Genomic DNA, 22,714 nt, shown 5'->3' with positions numbered 1-22,714 from the left:
ACTCGAATGTTATATCGCCAAAATACATTCGTACCTACATTGCAATCGAATTATTCGAATAATAGGTGACTTTGAGACCATCGACACCTATTCGCGACATGATAGATTAGAAGTGATGTCTCATGAATTACCTAAAATTATGGTCACCAAAAATAGAAAGAGATGGAGGGCTCCGTGCTGACTATCTCTGTCGGCTCGTTTTTTTGGTGCAGTGCGCATTCCTGTTGTATTATTACTTCCATGGTGACGGGTAAACGGAGTGTTTCGATCCACTTGGCAGGGCACCAAGCGACGGAGGGCGCTTATGACACCGCATCCTACACTATCACTCTGAAGGGAGGATGACTGATGGGGTTGTGCTTGGATTGTTGTGATTCAAAATAAAGTTTATTTTAAAGGTAGGTGTAAGTAAATATAGGTGGACAATATGTGTTGTGGTGGATGTGTTGATAATACTATGCTATAGCGATAGCCTTATGTCCCTGGTTTTCTGCATAGGTAGACGTAAGAAGAAGGACAGGTTTGCAAGCGATAGTTCATAAATGTGTAATCATATACCTATAGTGGCTACAGAAACTAGTAAGTAGGTATTGGATGAGAGTAGTTTGTGATGCGCTCTGTCCAACAGTGGGCGATTATCAGCTGATGATGACGATGGTCATTGACAGAGTGTTTGGGCGCTCCTTAGGACCCTAAACATCCAGCAGTGAACGACTACCGAATTAAGACAGTGCCTACTACCAAGCTACCCGTTCTGTAAACTACGTGATTTAAACCTATAGTGACATTGCTCTCGACAACTCGGTCATAACCTATAGGCACTATACCTTCAGTCAGACAACAGTCTGACATCAGGGATCCATGGAGCAGTGGATCTAGCCGCTGCAGCATATAGCCACAGTAACTCACAAGGAGAGTCGCCTCGAAAGGTGCCTGCTACCAATTAAAAAACGAAACTGACCTGGCTCTGCAGCGACTCGTCGCACGTATCGTCAGTCCTGTTGGAGGAGGGAGACAGCATCATGGCCCGGTATTCCCCTTCAGTCTGCACGGGGTAAGGCGGGATGGGCGTCCGCGGCAGGGACTCTGGGCCGGCGCCCCCGCGGTATGGAGGAGCCGCCATCGGGCTTGGCGTCCTGCGAGGTATATAGGTGGTTAGAAGTTGGGTGGTGTGGTGAAGGCATAAATCTTAATTTGGTTGCGATATTAAAGATTGTTTGGCTATAATACAGAGGTATTTGAAAGTCTGTTTTAGGGTGTAGACAATTTTTTGTACTTACCACCAAAGAAGTTAATATTTTGTCAGATTCATGACAACGGTAAACCTCTATTTTACTTGTGACTAGTTTTAACATTTGAAATTAAGATTTATACCTTCAGTTATTTGCAGATAGTATATAGTTAACAGTTTCTAAGCAGGTAGGTTAAGAGGTAAAATTAAGGGCTAGTTAAGGCAGATTTTAGTTTTGCAATTAAGTAAGTATTTTTAATCTCATCGAGCTGTTTAGTAAATTAAACATTTAGCAAAGCCAAACAGCATTTAAATAATAAGAATTAAGGGAATTAATATTGGACAGGGTCTCATATAAAAATATTACCTATACAACTAAGTATCATAAGTACATAATCCTATCGAGATTTTTTATACATACTGGATATTAAATATAATATAATACATAGATCTACATAGATACTAGCATTTACTAATTAATTTGGCAACATATTAACAGTGCGCTCTTCGAATAAACAAACTCCCGAATAGGAAACAATAGTTGGCTGTTACCACGCATGGTCATACAATGCGAGATTTCGTAACTTGGCAACCGCTCTATCATTATGATAATCGCATTGATATCAATGATATGGCTATGGCTGAGGGTGAGATGAAAATGACACAAAGTTCATGACTGTCAGCGAGTGACAAAAATATATAGAGTACTTCCTTGCTGACAACGAATCTGCATGTCTGATCCACATCCACAGTGACTAGCGCTAGTCTAGCTAATGTTTGTCAAGTTGATGACAAAGAGTACAAGAACAAGTATAATTATGACACTTTACCATATAACAGTATAAGATGCACCCAGTTTGTCAAAGCAGGATCGGGAAGATTAGATTACTAATTCAGTTACTACTGCTATTAACCCTTAATAGGCTATGGGAATATTTGAAAAGTTTAAAGAACCCATGCTTTATTAAGGATTAAGTTGAGTCAGCGATGTTAATTAAGTAGGTATAACAAAAGCACACAAATGTAATATGAGTATTACCTGTAGGATGGCGAGACCGCAGAAGCTGGCAGCGGCGACCGCGGCGCTGAGGGCGTCCCACTGGGCATCTGACGGTCCACATCCCTACACACATGACATGCCTTAACACCCGGTAATGGTAGCATGCATCTTTCCCAAACAATCTCACTTTACTAGACGAACGAGCATTTTGTGACATTTAGGGAACTTGGATATCGAGCAGAAAACCAGGCCTTTATTGACTACAGCTGAGCCGGTGCCTTTTTGAGTTTATTTCATTCTGCGTTTTGTATTTTACTGTTTGCTAATACATATATTATATCGTTATTATTAGTGTGTCAATTAAATGTTTCTTTATCTATATGTATATTTGTTGATATTACGGAACCGTATAAGTATTTTACTGAATACTGTTTTTGCATAACCGTTTCAGATGGTATAGTGATAGTTGATCGTTTCATCCGTTAGATGTCGCTTTTATATATAATAAATATAACTTTGTTCTATTTGATACTAGGCAGGCATTCGCTAATTATGTCCCCAGTTAATTTTGGATGACAAGGACAAGTTTCCTTTAGTTTTAGCTACAGAAATTTCATTGAAGTCATTGCTCTGTCTCACGCGTCATAGTAAGTTGATATCGTTTTGGCAGAACGCATAAATAGATCTCGTATGAATGTTTTATGAAAATTCAAGTTCAAACATTACATGCTAGATGCTACACAGAAGGGAAACGATCAAACTACAATAGGTATTTATAGTTACAGATACAATACATAAAGGGTGTAAAACAGTATGTAACATAAGGGGCATAATGTAGCTAATTGAAATGATCTACCTAGGTACATTTCACATGATTAAAAAATCAAGTTTTTTCCTTTGAATAAGCTATAATTATCTGACTTGCGAATAGGTACTACATGTAGTATGTGTAGTATGTATGTGAGCTAATGATGCAGTTTTGATGGATAACGAAGATTATGATGATATATTTTTCATATTATTATGTCAACTGCATACATCTTTTGTCAATAGTTAATGCAAGGGGCGCTGCGTTTATTTAATTATAATAAAACGATAACTATCAAAACTCACACTCAGTACACGGGATTTCAGATAAAAATAAGGTATATAGCAAGAGTCAATAAGTGGATCATAGTAAGTAAATATTGAGGAAATAATATGGTAAACCCGTCCCTATTAAATATCTATGTTAATTATATGGGAAGTAAATATATAAATAAGTTTTAAAAAAAGGATGTTTCTCTAGATTAAAATACACTATCATACATTCATATAGAGGTTTGATACAGAATACAATGCATATAATCTTTAAATGCTTTAAAAATATAGTAAGACTTATGTTTTCAGATTGATTCCTTGAATTTAATGTTTTTAGTCATTTTTGGAAGGCGATAAGGCGCGGTAGAGCGGATGCGTTGCGGTGGCGCAAAAATAACATTTTGTGATTTAGACAAAAAAAATAAGCGAAATATTTGCTTTCGCTGGGTACACTGCCACCGAGGAAATCCACATGAGTACAAAATTATCCATGAAATCAATCCGTAAACTGCTTGGGAATTAAGATAATTAATATACAGTTCGTTCAGTTAAACTAGATACGATTATGAATATGTTAAACACCGATAGAACGACACCACATTAAAGGGCAACCACCGCACCACCACCTGTTAAAGCGTTTGTTAGGTTCCAACTTTATTGATTATCAAAGGTTCCAACGCTGTTATTGCTGTTGCTGCTTGCTAGTCCACCTCGAGCCTTAAATTAATGGTGGTACGGTGGAAAGTCTTACTCAGAGTACTCGTGATAGAATGTGGGCGTGTGCACTCGACCTACGAAAGAGCCCGACGTCCGAGGCACAGAGTACAGATGCGAACCCGCCGCACCCCTAGCACCGGGGAATTAGCGTGGACATGAGTATAGCATGGAATTACTAGCGGTTGTTGAATATGGACGTAGGAAAAACAATGGACTGAATCCGTTGTAGATAGGTACTGTTAAAATTTAAAAAGTAATAAGTAGAAAGCTCAGATAAGATAACATCCAAACATTATCATAATTATGGATAGCTAGCTTTTTCTACGTCCACGCTACTCAATAAAAAATACAGACATCTGTAGCTGTAAAATTATGTACTAAATATACCCTTACAAGCCAGGTCTTCAGGTCCAGCTTACACACCCTATCCCTTTTTGTTTAAGCCAATTTCTAATCAGACAATAAGATTTTTGAAGCTAAAGAGGTCTGTATTTTTTATTGATAATAGTCATTAGTCTGCTCCTCTTGCGACAGACAAGCGTGAAATTATGAAAAGGCATTCGAAATATATTTAAATGGTAGCTTTTTCTCTATTTAAGTTACTCATCCAGCTCCAGTATCCGTTCGATCCAATCCACCGTAGTAACTTGAAATAGACCAATGAGCATGCAGTATTTTTATGGCGGATGTTTGTATGGACAGAAGCTCCGATGATTTCTGGCATAGTTACAGCACCATTGAGTATTTAACGTTTCGCATTGAAAATGATATCAAATGGCTGTAATAAGCCATTTTGGCTCGAAATGTGACGGGCGGTGATGATGTATATCCGCTGGGGATCATTAGAAGCAGTATAAATATTTTTAGGACCATGTGGATAGTTGTAGCTCTAAGAAGCTTATTTTACAGCGCTCAATATCAAATAACACAGTTATTCTCAGGCAAATTCGATAACCATATTCCACCTACTTCACCATCTTAGGTTTCAAATTCCCAATACCTATCCCTCGCGCCTACTAGACTGCCAAACAGACCACCCAAACATCAGTGTTCCTCATTACCTTTGCACGACAATTCTGATTTGGTTCTGTGCGTTCTTGAAGAGGTTCTGCGCATCCTCGTGACGCAGGTCCCGGGCGTCGTAGTCGTCGATCTTGGCGATGATGTCGCCACGCACCAGGTCGCGGCCCGCTGGCGACCCAGGAGTCACCTGGAATTAATAAAAAAGCATGTTACTATAGTAGGAACCATGGTGCTTTTGTGGACGAATGATAGGAGAGGACTCGTAGCGCCTGGACGTCATCGCACCAATGGCACCGCGCCACACCCTGCATTACAAGTTCAATCCGATGGCGTAGAGTATAGACTCATTACCATCAGCCAAAAATCAGTTGTAACACTCTAATCTTGTTTTTCTACCATTACCTAGGTACTGCCGGCTACTTGTATGAGGTTGCCTATCCAGGGGAGCGGAGAGCATACATCGGAACTTCTTAACTAATGTGTTTCGTTGGTACTTTGTCTGTTACTCTAATTTTAAACTGCAACTATAATCCTACAAAACTGACATGACGGTATAACGAATTGAAGAGAAATGTGAGAAATTCCAAATGTTGTATTATGTCAGTCGGTCGTCACGGACGCAAGGTTGTTCTCGTCGAGCCGTGACATTCTGAAATCTTCAGGGGTAGCTACTATTCGTGCGCTCACCTCGAAAATATAAACAGCTACAATGCGCCAATTTTTCTTTTTACATTCATTACGCATTAGCGACGTAATTACAACGGAATGTGTGTAGTATCGATCTCAAACCGTCTCAGCTGCTTCTAACTTTAGAATGTCCAATCCGTCCGATTCATGTGAAAAAAGAAGGATGTAAGTAATGGTTTAGGTGCATAGTGAGCTAGGTCGACCTTGGCGGTGGCTGCAAGGGGAGAGGGGCACGCATGCACCGCGGTTGGCTCGGGGCCAGGCTAAATGCGTCTGCGACGACGCAGCGCCGATCGCCGCCGACATTTTTATTGAAAACAACCGGCGGATCGAATAGAGGCCGCGAATCGACGGGCCTGATCCGATCCATCACACTTCCTCGAGTCAATGGCGAGGACATCCATCTATTTATATATTGTCCATCGACGCCTATCCGAGCGACACGTCTAATGTCGTCGCCGCGAAATTTCGTGTCAATTTTAACGAGTTTTTCTAACAAAAGATTTGGCGACGAGATTGCGTCGTACGATGATGTCGTGCTTCGTACAGTACAACGTATCAATTTGTACGAAGCTAATACATTTTATTTAGACATATGTACTTTTAAAACCTTTATTTATTTGGTACCCATGTAGGTTCGTACGTCACACTCACGCCTACCACCTATTCACGCTACGGAAATCTTCACACCGTCACAATTTTTCATGCATCAGTTACCTACCTACACTAATTCGTTTTCACTATCTAGGTGATGACCTCTTATTAATCCGCACCAATTAGTATCCTATCAAATTGGCAGCATGACTAATGGGAGTATTCGGTCTACGTTATAATTAAATTAGTTATATTGACCAGTCACACTCCTGCCACTATCTAAAGTGAAACCAATGATGCAATCGCAAAAAAAACAGTTAAAATAGATCGTTAGTGGATAAACGCACTCACATAACCCGCCACATGTTAGAGCGAGGAAGTCGTAAATACTAAATGGTAACCAAATAAACATAGAGGAAAACTAGATCAAGGGCGGGATGTGATCGATATATTAAAATGAAGGCCGCAGAACAGACTTTCTTGAGTGCATACGGTTACTAATCAATCTTAAAATACAAAACGAAAACAACTGCCATAGGAAAAGCAGGAAAAGGGTAAGTTTTTATAGCGACAAACACAAGCCGTCCACATGATGAGCTTTCTTGTATCTTTGTAATTAATTGCTTATGATATGACCCGTAAAGTATGGTCACTTTATCCATGACGTATCCCCGATATATTCAACCCTAAGCAGTTCGGAACTTATAAACTTTTCATTACCAATCCCACAGAGGAGTGATCTACAACGATACATCGACTATTACAGGGTTACAGGATGTAGATATGACAGTGGGAGCAGTGCAAAATGATATAGGCTTAATTAACCAGCCAATTCTACGATCAAAGTCAAAGAAAGTTTGCTTCGTTCATGTTTTCGTAAATTGGTGCCAACAGATCCTCTAATTACGGTCACCTGTTACACAATATAACTGATTGTTTGACAGATTGCTCTCGGACAGGGTATGCGATGCATTTTAAATAGGTACATTAACAATTTGTGTTTTGATAGTTAGTGAACCTTGCTGCGGTTATGGTGGAACTTATAAGATTAGGTACTGATTATGTCAACTGTCGAAACTTGCATCTCAATATCCTACTGTATGTCTACCCATTCTAATGTAAACGTGGTTAAACTTAAAACTGAGTTAATGTGATGTGGTGCCTTATTTACTATCTAAACAATACCTTACCTGCAGGGAATCACATAAGCCGAAATTAGTTCAAATGAAGAGAGTGGATTCGGAACGATCAATTAAATTAGCGAAGGGACTGACAAAAAACACAGGACCGGTACCAATTTTAAATTTAACCGTGTTAAAACGAAAAATATTTTTTTATCCTAACTAATATTATAAATGCGAAAGTAACTGTGTCTGTCTGTTACTCTTTCAAACCAAAACTACTGAACGGATTTGAATAAAATTTGGTATACCGATAGACTAGACCATGAGAAAGAACATAGACATACTTTTATCGCGGTATTGCCACGGGAAAACTTTTAAAGGCGAAGCGAAGCTCGCGGGAACAGCTAGTATTCCATATTGACGTTTTGACAGCAGTAAAATTAAAATTTGTGATTTCAGAATAGTTGGTAGCATTTCTGAAAGTTAAAACATGCATTGTGCTTTGGCATTTACTGTTTAGCCGGCATGGCAACGGCAGGATCTTAGATCTACCTTGTAGAAGGTGATGATGAGGACATGAGGCAATGGCAATGGAGCTTTGAATGGATTTAAGGGGAAATAGGGTTGATTTGTTAATTTATCTCTAGAGTTAGGTACATCTACTCTACGTTTTTTGTGTTTGGAAAGTGAATTTTTTCCTGATATAATGTAGACATAGAAAACTGCTGATGAAACTAAATTTTCCAGTATGCATTTTCAACATACCCTTTTCTTCCAACTTAGGTACTGACTGTATCATAGTATAAGTATCTTAATAACAATGTTATGTGTAAATTGAAATCAAAATTTATCGGCGAAATTCCCATCGCAGGTCAATGTACAGTCAGAGGAACTACATTAGCCACCCCAGCGTAAACATAATCACTTTAATTTAATGATCTACTGAAGGGTGATACGTGACATGAAAAATACTTAGCCTATAGATTGCAAATTTGTCTGTATAAATATAATATTATTTGATTCATTTATCTTTGACCGATGATTTTAGATGATGTTGATAGGGTGGAAACATATCTCTTTTGCTAACTGTACCCGTCATACTAAAACACTTTTATAAACAATGGGAATACATATTTATAAAAACGTGTAATTTTTTAACTTTACTTTCTTATTTATGTTAAATCTCTATGTTTCTTTAGTTTAAAAAAAAGGTTAACTAAATTCTAATAATAAAGAGGAGGTGCATCTGATTATGGAATATTCTGTAAGCTGAAGGGAAGATTTCATCATACCGTGACTTAACAAATTTTGGCTTTTAGCCAATATTTCAAGATTATTGTGATTATCTGGATTGGTTCGACATCCGACATAAACTCGCTTATTTAAAGATATTTGAAATTTAGCATTCAATGGATTCAACTCAGTTAGTTATGATTTAGAAGAACCAGAGACATAAGAAGGTATAGTTAGTATATAAGTTAAATTAAGAAAGATTATCAGATGAATTTTGAACTGCTGAACTAATAGCTAAGGAATCTTATAGGTCCGCTCTCAAACCAAAACAAAGACAACTGAATCGGGCCATGCGTTTCAGAGTTACGGGGCAAAACAGGTTAACTGTTCAGGAAAGCTAAGGGTTTATCCCGGGTTACCGGTTCAATTTCGGTTTACGATCGCGTTTATAAGAGTTCTGGTTTGAGAGTCTGTTTTAAAAGAAAGTTTTTAGATTAGTGGGGATACTTATGATGTTTTGAATGTACCTATTATGTTGGATAAACAAAGGATTATAAAGTGCAGCATTACATCCTACCCACATGCCAAGGGTTTAGCGCCAACACCCATCACGTTTGTATTTGAAATCCTAACTAATATTATAAATGCGAAAGTAACTGTGTCTGTCTGTCTGTCTGTCTGTCTGTCTGTCTGTTACTCTTTCACGCCAAAACTACTGAACGGATTTTAATGAAACTTGGTATACATATGGTCTAGACCCTGAGAAAGAACATAGGCTACTTTTTATCCCGGAATTCCCACGGGAAAACTTTTTAAGGCGAAGCGAAGCGCGCGGGTACAGCTAGTTCCCATATAATTTAGATCGTCTAGCCGGCAGCTGTCGAACGCAACGCGTCCCGATACTAATCCCAGAATACATCGGTTATAAAGAGACATCACCGAACGATCTGGATTTAATCGCTAGCCGTTCGCTTTCACTTGGACGTTATGTTTTTATTCTTAAACGAAATGCTCTATAAAACTCGCCGGTCTCAATTAGCTCAGCTGCCAATTATGTAAACGTTGAACAAGTAACGCGTCGACAGATGAATAGCACAGGTGAATTTGTAGGTAGAACACCGATGGGATCGTAGGTAGATACATAAACGAACCATTTGATTGAATAAGCCGTCCTAAACGATTGCATAAACCGTTTGAATTCAACAGCCAGATCCTTGAATCCATAACGACCGTACTAGGTACTGCTGGATTGCCCGCATCAAAAGTCACAGAAAACAACAACAACACAACAACGGGTTTGTTTACACCGGCGACTGTTATTTTATCCAGTTGAACGTGTATCGTACCCTGGTGACGATGAGTGGCGTGGCGAGGTCCGCTCCTCCGACCAGTCGCAGGCCCCAGTTGGTGTCGCGGCTCTCTCGCCGGAGCGTCACCACGAAGGTGTGAAGGCGGCCCATGGCCAGGGTCAGTGGACGCGAGCGCGCGGAGAGTGCGGCCGCGGCGGCTTCACGATACCTAGTGCGTGGTGCTGCCCCCGGCGCTGCCACTACCCCGCTGCAACGCAGTGCGCCGGCGCAGTGCGAGTGTTGTACAGTGGCGATGGTGGGCAAATCGTTTTGTTTGAAGCACAGGTTTTACAACTTCTTTTTGAATGACTACTGCCACCATTTCAGAAAGGTTGAGCGATGTATTGTGTACATACACTGATAATCTATTCATAGACTGTCTATCGCTTTAAGACAGGAGTTGTCTAATTAGAAGCAACACATTATGTATTACACAATAAGTTGTATTTAAAACATAAACCAAACGGTTGTGAAAAAAATTTGATTCAACTATCACTTCAAATAGTTACAGAATACAATCGTTTCAGTAATAAAATTGTTTATACATGAAGCTGACTGAGCCAGTGTCCCTATCAGCGCGACACAGCCGTGTATTTCTTGCATGCGTATGCGCAGTCGAAGCAACGTTACTGTGTGGAGCAGCTACTGTGCTACACTACGCTGTGTTTTAACCCTGCGCAATCGACCCAATTTGCGTGCGGAAACTTATGGTCGTCCAGAAACTAATGCAGGCGTGTTTATTTCACTTGCGTCGGTAATTTTGGCCCCGACCTATATCGCGTTTGCAGCTGTAAACTTTTCATTGCGTCGTTTAATTATGAAAATATGATGTTGAAAATATTTAAAATCGATTGAGGTCACGAGTGACATGCTGTGATATGATTTTAGTGACGTACACATCACATAAGACATTTTCTTGTCATACGAAGTTTAATTATAAAATTTTAACAGGTCATGCAGTCAAAAATATGGTACATATGTAGGTGTAGGTACTGATTCTCAACAATAACCACTCACATTTTAGTTATTTATGAGCCAAGTTTAATTTAATAAAGGACACCATATGGCTCCGATGAAATATTTACCGAACAAATATGAGTGAAAAACACACTGCATACGACTTCAAAGCATTCCGTTTGCCAAGTCTGCGTACCTATCGTGACGCCGACCGAGATAATGCAAGATTATCATAACGCATTTAGATTAAATTACACATCAAAATTCTTACCTTATTCTTGTTCCTGTTTCCGAAGATGATCTGCCTCTCATCCTCAGGGTCCCTCCTCTGATGAGGAACTCTCCAGAACGGCGGGCGTTGGTATCCGGGCATGTTGCACTATCTTCACGCTAACTGAACAAACAAACACACCCATTTACACGAGTTCCAATGCAGGAAACAGCGCACACCATGCCTAGTTTTCAACTATTTACATTTCAAAACAATGGCGGCTTCCGGGAAGCGGTGAGGTCCTTTAAATAGTTGGCGTTTTGTTTACAATTCGGGCGAACAGGTGGGCAGTGGAGGATGATTTAGTGGGTAGATCGGCTGCCACTCACCAGGGGGCGTCGTGTCCTGAGCGGCGACTCACTACCAGTGACTTCTATTATCTGGGAATTATTCCCAGCATCAAATATTCTATTTTTCGCGCTGAGACGCGGATCGACGTAGCGCCGTGATTTACAACCAGCGGCCGGCGGAGATTCTTGTATCTGGGACCAAATTGTATTAGATTCGATCTGTCTGGAGGAACCGCGGTTCGTTGCTCCGAAGCTATTCGTCTTTCACGAAGTTACGCCGACGTTTCGCGGCTGGCTTGTACAAAGTTGTGCCCATTCTTTAGAGATTCATTCACTGACTTTTAGGAGTTATAAATTATTTTGGGTTTTGATCTTCGTAATGTAAAGTGATGGAGCAAACAAAGATAGGTTTATGTAGCTTAAAATCATAGTTTTAACATTTATTGTGAACGTCAAATAAAAATAACATAGGTCTTATGACTATTAAAATTGTATAAAATATAACATAGGTACTTAGTTGCTTACTACATAAATGTTTAACATTGTTAAACTGAGCATAGTTTTTCGATGAAACAACATAATTATTTACTTTTAAATAACATTCAAGATAAAACACGGATCACACGATTATAAAAGTAACATCTTGATCGATTTTTATAAAACAATTATAAACAAAAATACCACTATTCCACATTCTGATTCTAATTTAAAGATATTAATAAAAACAGGGAACAATATTGATATATGATGATGAGATAATTAAATTGAATATGTAATATTTATAATTGTAGGTGTAGGTAAGTTGTATCTATGTAAGCAGCAGTTTTTTTTTTAATTTAATGGATAGACTCTATTTAAATATTCTATACAATTAAGGTAATATAGGTAGGAAGCTTATTATAAAATGTATGTCTAAAGTAATTCATTATAGTATTCGCACCTTTTCAAATATTTATACATAAAGTTTAGAATAGAATAAAAGCTTTAGTATAAGCGCATATATTTTAAATCACATATTTTCTATCTATACTTATTCATAATGACCAGATAGTAATTGAGGTTTATACGAGTATTTGATTTCTATTCTTCATTCCTGACTTCTAATCTACTATAGGTTCTGTTCATCATGTAAATATTTGAATCATTGAAAGTACTCTAACGTGTTACTATTCATGTCAGATTCATCAGCAGGGATTTTATGTATATTATTAATTGTAAGGTGCTCTAAATCTAAATAAGGTCTTTGAGTTACTGATGTAAAACCTAACCTATTAATGTAGTATTAAGTTTTCATATTTTACACAAAAGAAAATGTTTGCGCATTCATTTATATCCTTTAGTGTTCACTACGATGAAACAAATGTATTGACCGTAGATAACTTAATCCAAGCACTGGTGGTACACGACATGGGTTTATGTTAATGGCAAGAAATGGGAAAAATCTGTGGAGAATCATGTGGCTTGGTTTAAAAAATCATTGATTACCCATAGAAAAAATGTCAACCAGCAGAGAACGAGAACTTTTCGAGTATGGGTTTTTTTCATGAAATTTCTTGAAGTTTATATAATTACGACTATTACGAGACCAAGAAGGAAGAGAGCGTTTTTTTATATAAATCCCCTACTGAATACTACTATTCGCTAGATACCATATAGCATAGAATAGAAGAAGTATGAGTCACAAACCAATAATGGTGCAAAGACGGGTGTGCTGAGTGTTAGTTTCGAAATATTCGTATTTTCATCTGCATTAATTTCTGAACTTATCATTCTTATCAAAGTTTCCGATAGAGGCGCCACTTTGTACGAAACCGATGACTTAATTTACTTTACGTTAACGATCAAAACAGACACTCAGCACAATCAATACTTATCACTATCGACATTAAAAGTCCAGTAAGGCCGGCTTAGTGTCCCGCGCACACTTGATGAGCGAGTGCATGAGTTTCACGAAGCCCGTGTCTTTCGGCTTCTCGAGCCCGCGCAGGAGGCGGTTCTTCATGACAGCCACGAACTCGCGGTTGCTTAGCTGCCCGTCCACTGTAAGGAAGATAATTTTGTTAAGCTGATTGTCTGATTAACTTCTTGAAAATCACTAGGAAGAGATTTATAATAGGTACTAAACTCGTCAGAATAGAATAAGCGTTATAAAATTCGGCAAAATTTATCGATCTATATTGGGGCAAACGAATGACAAAGTTTTTGTAATACGAGTATATCTAACGGGATTGGAATCATAATGGTATTTGATTGGATAAATGCGAAATAACAGAATGACACTGAGGCGGCGTAATGTCCGTAGCGTTACGTTGCGTTTTTACTTAACTGTATATAAAATTCGCAGCTTATAAAGCTCCACACTGATCAGGTAATATAATACAAATGTGGAGCCGCTTTAAGGTAACTAAGAGCTCTTGCCCACCAGTGGGCCACATGCACACGTTCTGCCATAAATAATCACATAAAAAGTAACTAGGTACATAATTATAACTCACTGTTCTCATCGAAGATGGTGAACACGACGTTGATGAGGTGCGGGTGTAGTTCCACATGCGCCACCGTGCGCGCCACGTGGCGTAGCGTCGGCTGGTCTGTGGACAATAGATAGTGAACCATTATGAGCTATTTTTTACCCCCGACAAAAAGATGGGTGTTATAAAATTAATCAGTGTGTGGTAGCTTGGTAGCGTACCTCCCAAACAGGTGAACCGATTTTCGTTTTCAATCATAGTTATAATGTTACATCGAGAGCTTTTACTTTTTTAGCCATATTTTATCAAAATCGGGATGGAAATTAAAAAAAAAAGTGATTTTAGTGTTCAATATGGTTTTTTTAAATAGGTTAGGTTATTAAGATCTCAAGTCGTAACCTTATTTTGGTATTAAGTATATTCTCTATAGGTGCACCTGGCTTTCTCAACCTTGCATAATTGGATATCCTCAAGGTCTAAACTCCCTACCTAACCTTGCACCATTTCCCATGACGCTGTTCCACTGCGGTTTGGTAGGTTAAAACATCTAGATGCGCTTAATCTAGATATGTATAATCTAATAGGCGCGACCCATAACAGTCTAAAATAAATACCTATAGAAGCACCGGCGATGTGGTAGAATGTCAGCGCTGTATCGACATCGTTGATGTTGTTGAGCAGATGGAAGAAGTTCAGGTAATCGTCCTTTGTTATACCGATGCCGTGGTCGCGGAACCTGAAACAGAAATGTATTTATTATTTAATATGGTGTGGCCGAATTTTCGTTGAAATTCTAGGATAAGAAACCCAAAGAACAATCAAAAATTTACCAAAATTGCCGTTTAGGGGGCTTAGTGGAAGTTATTACACCGTTTGAGAAGTGAAAATTAAATGCGAATTCGTATCGCGGGGGGAGTCGGCACCTAGTCATAGATAGGCCTCAGCGCTTTACAAATTCGCTGTTGGTTTTCACTGCTCGAAAGTCGATAATATTGTCACAAGGCCATGTCTTCAAAGGGCACTTTGCACTTCAGCACATTTTCGGAATCGATCGGGAAAAACGGAATCGGCAAAAGAAATGTAGCAATAACTAACACGATAACTCATTGTCTTATTAGAATACTCACGCTTTCTTGACTCTCTTCAGCATGCGGGCCTTCTTCTTGGCGGGGTAGCCGGCGTACGCCAGCAGAAGCTCAGCAAAGTCCGCCTCGGTGATGCGGCCGTTGTCGTCTGCAATGTTTATAAAACACATATTAAGGTAAATTTAAGATCTCCATCCGGTAATACGATATAATCAATTAAACAGGTCCACCACTTAGATGCGAAAGACACTCAATCGATTCGATCGAGCGCTGTCGAAAACACAAAAATCTTAAGCTATGTTGTAACCAGAATTTGACAAATGCATAAAGGATTAAAATGAACTAAATATCGGTTTTACGGGCGACTAGATTTTCTTGTACTTATACAAAGTATGAATAGTATGTATTTCGGTATGTAGACCGTAATACTTTGTATCATCCTTCAACTACACCCTTTTTATCGAAGGCAGCACTTTTTGGCTGCCAAAAGGAACAAAAAGAGGTTTTCAGCTATTTACCGGGCATTTTCCTCTGGAACTCGAGGGAGAGGATCTCCTTCTGCAGCTGGTGTTGGAAGTCCAGGAACTTCTCAATGGTGAGTTTCTCGTTTAGTTTGGGCCCGAAGAAGTAGGTTGTTAGTGCCGAGTTGATTCCCTGAAAAAATACATAGGTACCTAATTTATAGACTTTTAAAAACGTTTCATTGTGACATGGTGTAAATGTAAATAAATATGAATTGTCTTTCAAACTGTTGGATGGTCATAGACTGGACTGCTTCATCGATTTAAAGTAGCTGAACGGTTCATGGAAATAGTCATGTACGGGATTTGTCAGGATTCGTCACGATGAGGAAGTGTTGGCCATGAATAGTGTTGTGATGCAAGAGATTCTCAGTTTTACAACTGTACTTAGTTGTTTATTTTTTGTGATAAGAAGAGAAATACGTACAGTGGTCTGCACAGAAACCTGACCGTTCTTGATAATTACATTGCTACCGTGAGGGGTTCATGTTTTTCCACTGTACATAGCGAGCCAAGTATACCTTGAAAGTGTTCCCAGTATTGGCGTGGTCGCGGTGGCGGCTGCCGATGCTGCTCTGCTGGCGGATGAGCGCGGCCACCTTCTCGAACTCCTCGCAGTCCACGTCGCCGTCACCGTTCAGGTCCAACATCCATAGACAACATACCTTTAAAGCGTTCCCCAGTGTTGCCAGTGTCGTAAGCGTAACCAGGAATGGTACCGCTTATATTGTAGTGCTAGAAAGAGACATCCATAGACAACAAACCTTGAAAGTGTTCCCCAGTGTTGCCAGTGTTGTAAGCGTTACGCTTCTTTGTGGTGCTAGAAAGAGACATTACTAGACAACGTACCTTGAAAGTGTTCCCCAGTGTTGCCAGTGGTTACGCTTTTTTATGGTTCTAGATAGATACACTTGCCAGTTGTTATATACGCTTATTTTGTAGTGCTAAAGAGACATCCATAGAAAACATACCTTAAACGTGTTCCCCAGTGTTACAATGGTACTGCATATTTTGTGGTGCTAGAAAGAGACAGCGTACCTTGAAGGTGTTCCCGGTGTTGGCGTGGTCGCGGTGGCGGCTGCCGATGCTGCTCTGCTGGCGGATGAGCGCGGCCACCTTCTCGAACTCCTCGCAGTCCACGTCGCCGTCGCCGTTCAGGTCGAACATGCGGAACGCGATCTCGAAGTGGCGGCGCGACGCTACACGATGAATAAGATAGATAGAATATTCGTAATTGTGTACACAAACAGGAAATATATTACAAAACTTAACATTCTGAGGGCAGGTTTCGCACATCTCGATTCTAGATGTGTATCCTAAGTGCATTGTACTCATTCAAAAAGGGCGATACGGCTCGCGACCTATCACGTGAGTAAAAATGTACAGCGACAAGCGGGTGACGAGTCACAGGTGGATTACTGTCGTCAGCAATTTATAAAAGTGTCAATATCTCGAAAATTATCGACTTTTTACTGAGGTCATATTATGATATTCTGGCCACTCATGAGCTGGTCTATCAGCCCTCCAAGGCATATCGTTGACTTTTGGGACATCCTGTATGTACATAGATTAAAATTGTATGTGCGTTCGTCAATCATGGACCAAACACGTAAAAACTCTAGTTATCGCCATAATAAGTAGAATTGCCATAAAATAGACTGGAGGGTAAATATTGGTTTATGTTTCTGAAAAATACAGGGAAAAAATCTAATGTGTCGCTACCTGGGAGAGGCTTCTGGATCCTAACTAAAGTTAAAGACCCCCGAAAATATGATATAATATTTTTAAGTGTATCAGTATTCCTTTGTGAGCAACGGCCGTAAAAGGATCCCGAGATCTAGACAGGTTCAAACTTCGAAATCCGCCAAACAAAATTATGACACCCCATCAATAGCCCGGTAGAGACAAGAGAAAATGTTAGTGAGGTAGGTCCATTTCATATTATCCGATCACCTCAATCTGAGTATCCTAATACGGGCATGTAAAATATAAGATTTATGGCTACCTATATTTTTTGTTGTTGTAAGATACTGCATTTATGTTCCATAGCTTTCATAAAAAAAACGTATCTATAATTGACCATATTACGTACGAGTGCATTCAACAAATGATATAATGCAACATCAGCGTTCGCTTTACATCGAATGTGACGTGTAACTTGTAGCTCCAAAAATCGATATTTCCGCTCATGCCCAGTCCGTGTGGGATGCTGCGTGGACCGACACGCGAAACCGATCTTATCAAGTCATCTTGTCAAAACTAAGTAAATATTTTCCTTCTAACCAGCCGTATCAGCCACGACTACTTCTAAGCAAACCACATGACGCGAGAAAATGTCCTTCCGACGGTATTTCTGCTTCCGAATCAAGAGGATTCTAGCGCAATACTTTCTGTGCGGTGCGAAAACTGTAGCGTTTCTGTTCTGGGCCTCGATATACCTGTTTGTTATGAAGCACACGATATTCAAAGGGCAGGTGACGACGCCTACAGACGACTCCCAGACCTACCTGGCCTATCCTGACAACTACTCGCAATTTCAGGTATTGTGACTCGATGTATTTAAATAATCAATGCTGGTTACCAACTCTTTACATACTTGTCTATATTGTAATTCTGAGTGAATGTGAAGTTCTAGTTTAATAATAATGAAAACATGTGTAGCTAAAACATAAATGCGTAGAGTTCTCCAGTAATTTCCACAGCACAACAAAAAATCTCTACAACAGTTATTTATTTTTCAGTTCCAGGGCAATAAAGAGATAGAAATACATGTGATAAGCGTGTCGGAGCCAGACAACGCTACTTTAGAAGAATTGCAAGAGCGATTGCGGCGCGTTCACCACACGTGTCGGGAAAAACGGCTCAGCAGCGAGACGATAAACAGCAAGGAGTTTTTCATAGACTACCAACACAACCTCGTCTGGTGCAACATATTCAAAGCGGCCAGCTCCTCTTGGCTCTACTACTTCAACATATTAGGTGAGTAGTAGGTATAAGTGTGACACCTGTTGATATAAATTTGGCATTCGCAGTGCAACTACCTGTAGCCAGAATTTAATTTGATATTGAAAAACGTACTCAGAAAAATCGCATGAATAAATCAATTAATTAAATACCAATGCGTATAAATAATAAGTGATTTATAAAACATAACAAACATCATTCGACAGGAAGCTGGCAACGGCTGGATGAGGAAGGCCGAGGATAGAGTGGTTGTGCTCCATGGCTGAGACCTATGTCCAGCAGTGGTCGATTACGGGCTTATGATGATGATGGTGCTGAAACTTTTAAGAATCTTGAAATGGCTGTGAATGGTTTAAAGTTACCCTGTTTCTTTTGCAGGTGGATACAGCAGAGACTTTCTGGCGCGCACGCGGCTGGATCCAATAACATTAGCTAGGAAAAAGTTCGCCAGACCCAGCGAAGAGGAGCTCAGGGAAGCCATCAGCAACCCTGACGTGGTCTCCCTCATAGTAGTGCGAGACCCCTTCGTGAGGCTTTTATCAGCGTACAGAGACAAGTTCGAACGACGCAACCAGTACTATCTAAAGATAGCCAAGCCTATCGTTGCCAAGTATCGCAAAAGAACAATTAAACTATTCGGGAATGTCACGAGTCCAAGGCCTACATTTTACGAGTTCGTCGCTTACTTAATCGACACTTACAAAGAGTCGAAGTTATCCGAATTCAATGAGCACTGGGCTCCGTACTACCAGTTCTGCTCGCCTTGTGCCGTCAACTTCAGTGTGATCGCCAAAACAGAGACTTTAGACCGAGATTCCTCGTATGTCATCAGTGAGTTAGGACTTAACTCGCTTCTGAGTGGACCTAGGAGTAAGAGGACCAAGCTACGCACCGTCATGAACAAGGCTCGAGACGGAAAGCAAACACAGCAGCTAGTGAGACGATACTACAGTCAGCTGGACCGTTCGATGATGCGAGGCTTGCTGGAAATATATGGGACGGACTTCGAAATGTTCGGCTACGATTCTAAAGTGTACACTCAATACGGGAGGAAATTGGGCTGAGTGGGGATGTGTGATGTGTGTTTGTTTGCCTGTGATGTGAATGATGTGGTGGACTTACTGGACAGCACGGTGAGGAGGAAGATGTAGTCGCTGAAGGTGATGAGCCCGGACGAGCCCAGCTTGTAGAAGATGGAGTTTTCGTCCAAGTCCAGATTCAGGCGTTGACTGATGCTCTGCATTTAAAATTAAATATGTTACTTAATTACATAATGTATATTTCGTTATTTTAAATAATTGTTATTCGAATTTAAAAGGTTGTTTGTAGTTGTTTAATCTATTTTGTCTGCCTGAAACTAAGTTGTAAAGACAAAATAGTGCTAACATTGTGAACATGCACTAATGGAAAGAAAAATAAATAAGTATAAAAAGTGGACATTCAAAGACTTTAAAAGTGTGCCTGAGTAGGGAAACAAATATAGACAGAGCATTTCTCTTTATGTTGGAGTTTTGCGTATTTTTATAATAATAAAGGTAATAGCTACAAAAAAGGAATATAAAATCGCAGGCAACAAAATTGTAATGATGATGTACAGTGTTTCCTGACAAAGAGGACATGGTCAATGGTCTGCAACTATTGCAAGGCAACTAAATTGTAGCTTAATCAATATAAATATACATATTATTATATTATCCAATCAGAGAAAAGGGTAATTGAGTTAGCAAAACATTTCTTTTTGAAGTGCAACCATCACTCAGCCTATAACATAGATGGTGAAAGAATGGGATGGAAGGGGTAGAAAACGTATGCGGAGCAAACAAAAAGTACAAAATTAAATAGATAGAAAAGTGATGCAGAGGTGGAAGGACAGTACCTCATCGACATTCTGAAAAGACAAGAAAGTAGTGTGAGAGGGAGAAGGCAGATCTTTGTAAAAGAAACTAAAAGTGACAGGACAAAATATCATTGAGGTTCACTACAACAATTTCAGGGTCACTTGTGCTAAGTGCTTATATGCTGAAACTGGTTAGAATAGAGATTGTGCACCATTTCTGAGGATTTAATTTTATAATTTAATGAAATAAGTAACAAAATATAATACAATTGATTATCAATTAACATAAATAGCATAGTTTGTATGCATTAAAAACAAAGATCTGAACAACAAATGTATAACAGTAGTCAGATTAAGATAGACAGTGCACATTAGATATAAGCAACTTTTCAGATAAAACTTGTTACTTTTTAATTCTACTTGCTCTTACCTTAGGGTCGTATCTGCGATATTGGTCCAATCCCAAACCTGTAATTGTGACACATTTTTAAAACTTTCTTATTAGAATACAGTGTATATAGGACATTAAAAATATATACAACTTAACACAAACATAATAAATAAGTCTTACAAATTAATAAATAAGTCTTCAGTATTATATTTAGCAATGTCCCAGTACAGAATGGATAGCATACTAGACCATTAATTAATAAAATGCAATTGAAGTACAAATGAAAGTCCTCAGTTGCAAAAAGCTTATATGAGACTATTGTGTTTTACCATCAGGCTGCTTGACCCCCGGTGTCATGGATCTGAGGAAGTCATCGGGTGTCATGAAAACCTCATGCTGATCGTGGTGTTGCGCCTGCAGAGTGGCGAAGTACCGAAACACCTTGTCCGGTGTGGAATAATGACGCATGCGGTTTTCATATTCAATTATCTGCCAGGCAGCGTCCAAGTACAAGATAAATGTGTTAGAGAACTGAATTTAAATCTTATGTGATAAAAACAAGCAGGTTTAAGGTAAAAAAGCCCACAACCAAAAAAAACATAATATAAAATAAAAATACCATCAGGTTGTTTCATGCCAGGAGTGATGGCTCTGAGAAAATCATCTGGTGTCATGTAAACTTCGGTTGTTTCTCCATAAGTAAGCTTTACTGTTGCAAAGTAACGAAAAATCTTATCAGGAGTAGAATAAGATCTCATACGGTTTTCATACTCAATTATCTGTGACCATAAAAAAATATGAAAGAAATATTAGTAAAATAAAACAATTTAATAAAGAAAATAATTAACAAATATGAATCTCTCTTCAATATATATTTAAGAGCTTTGTGACTGCAAATAAACAGGAGAATAAAACAGAATTGAAATGATTCATTCACTAGTCTCAATTATTTACCTTTCTGTCTCTGAAGCCAACTTTTTCTTTCCTAAATTTCTTCTTTTTTGTGTCAATTTCAGTTTCAGTTTCAGAGTCAGATTCCGATATTTCTTCAGCAGCCGTTATTAATGGAAATATTTGGTAACCAAGCCTGAAAATAAAACCATTTTATCAATATATTCATTCAAAGGATTAACTAAAGACAAGTACTCAAATATTTGATCAAAACTCACCATATTCGGTAAGAGGCATAGGCAGTGGCCCCGAAAAGAAGAGAAAAGCACATATATTTGTAAGAGTACTTCCGGAACCCTTCAGCATCTTGAGACTGGCTATGGGCGCTGTATGATCGATGAAAACATAGTGCCTTAGACGGTGTTACAGGAAGTACAACCTTAGAACATTCTTGCAACAGTGATATTCTCTGCAATGCAGTTATTTGACGAGGTATCCGACTTAATTTGGATGATAGGAAGTACATGTTTGGAACACACAATTATTTGCTGTGATAGTTTATATAAAATAAACTTGCGTTTGAAATGGCTTTTATATAGTTTCCTATCCTAATTGGAATACACCACCATACACAATCAAAATAAATACATACAAAAATTATAAATTTTAGACATTGCTATTTTTTGGATGAATTATTGTCAATATTGACATTAGGTGTCAGTGTCATTTTGACACTTTTATTTTTAAAATTCACAGACCAATGTATGGCTTTTCCTAAACCGGAGTGATCACTTGAGGGTAAGTAACTTCACCAATGACTAGTACAGTAGCCACTACAAGTCAATGGTAAAGTGTGATGTTATTTCTGTAAGCCCGCGTCCATGCATCCAGCAGGCGCAGGCGGTGACATGAGTGTCTTGATCATTGTATGAAGCTGCTCATGAAGCGACGATAAGGGTGATGGCGATGGCGGCGGAGTTTTAATATAAAAATGCGCT

General features: G+C 39.0%; 3 protein-coding genes across 13 annotated transcripts in view; 1 reads left to right on the top strand and 2 right to left on the bottom strand.

The window, feature by feature from the left end:
• LOC105395010 (PDZ and LIM domain protein 3) overlaps nucleotides 1–11,792 on the bottom strand; it is a 30,759-nt gene extending 18,967 nt beyond the window's left edge. For 4 of the 7 annotated variants that reach the window (XM_038105378.2, XM_038105380.2, XM_038105381.2 and 1 more), the window contains exons 1-5: nucleotides 10,036–10,223; nucleotides 5,090–5,238; nucleotides 4,063–4,158; nucleotides 2,271–2,354; nucleotides 962–1,136 (exon numbers count right to left, since the gene is read on the bottom strand). In XM_038105378.2, coding sequence (XP_037961306.2) covers nucleotides 962–1,136; nucleotides 2,271–2,354; nucleotides 4,063–4,158; nucleotides 5,090–5,238; nucleotides 10,036–10,149 — 618 coding nt within the window. In that variant the 5' untranslated portion in view covers nucleotides 10,150–10,223. Of the gene's footprint in view, nucleotides 1–961; nucleotides 1,137–2,270; nucleotides 2,355–4,062; nucleotides 4,159–5,089; nucleotides 5,239–10,035; nucleotides 10,224–11,266; nucleotides 11,390–11,595 lie in introns of those variants that run through there. The other 3 variants (XM_038105379.2, XM_011566929.3, XM_011566959.3) reach the window with 3 other exon arrangements.
• A 1,205-nt stretch (nucleotides 11,793–12,997) lies between these two features.
• Nucleotides 12,998–22,433, bottom strand: LOC105395057 (calcium uptake protein 1 homolog, mitochondrial). 5 transcript variants are annotated; one of them, XM_048629013.1, is made up of 13 exons: nucleotides 21,995–22,432; nucleotides 21,780–21,912; nucleotides 21,445–21,604; nucleotides 20,865–20,902; nucleotides 20,474–20,485; nucleotides 19,720–19,834; nucleotides 16,762–16,832; nucleotides 16,155–16,244; nucleotides 15,631–15,766; nucleotides 15,155–15,260; nucleotides 14,642–14,763; nucleotides 14,052–14,147; nucleotides 12,998–13,596 (listed from the first exon to the last, which is right to left on the bottom strand). In XM_048629013.1, exons 1-13 carry the CDS (start codon nucleotides 22,240–22,242, stop codon nucleotides 13,442–13,444), a joined length of 1,482 nt encoding a protein of 493 aa, XP_048484970.1. In that variant the 5' UTR covers nucleotides 22,243–22,432; the 3' UTR covers nucleotides 12,998–13,441. The 5 variants fall into 5 exon arrangements, with proteins under 5 accessions (XP_048484970.1, XP_048484971.1, XP_048484969.1 ...); XM_048629014.1 differs by lacking the exons at nucleotides 16,155–16,244; nucleotides 21,445–21,604 and adding an exon at nucleotides 21,155–21,314 and having other exon boundaries at nucleotides 16,672–16,832; nucleotides 21,995–22,433; XM_048629012.1 differs by lacking the exon at nucleotides 16,155–16,244 and having other exon boundaries at nucleotides 16,672–16,832; nucleotides 21,995–22,431.
• On the top strand, nucleotides 17,816–19,721 carry LOC105395046 (carbohydrate sulfotransferase 11). The gene is made up of 3 exons (XM_011566972.3): nucleotides 17,816–18,173; nucleotides 18,375–18,612; nucleotides 18,976–19,721. The coding sequence occupies exons 1-3, from the start codon at nucleotides 17,967–17,969 to the stop codon at nucleotides 19,659–19,661; spliced, it is 1,131 nt and encodes a 376-aa protein (XP_011565274.3). The 5' UTR covers nucleotides 17,816–17,966; the 3' UTR covers nucleotides 19,662–19,721.
• Nucleotides 22,434–22,714: the final 281 nt, after the last annotated feature.

This window comes from Plutella xylostella, chromosome 22, assembly GCF_932276165.1.
Source record: "Plutella xylostella chromosome 22, ilPluXylo3.1, whole genome shotgun sequence".
Classification (NCBI taxonomy): Eukaryota; Metazoa; Arthropoda; class Insecta; order Lepidoptera; family Plutellidae; genus Plutella; species Plutella xylostella.
Note: the sequence above shows the minus strand (reverse complement) of the source record. Positions and strands in the feature narration are given on the sequence as shown.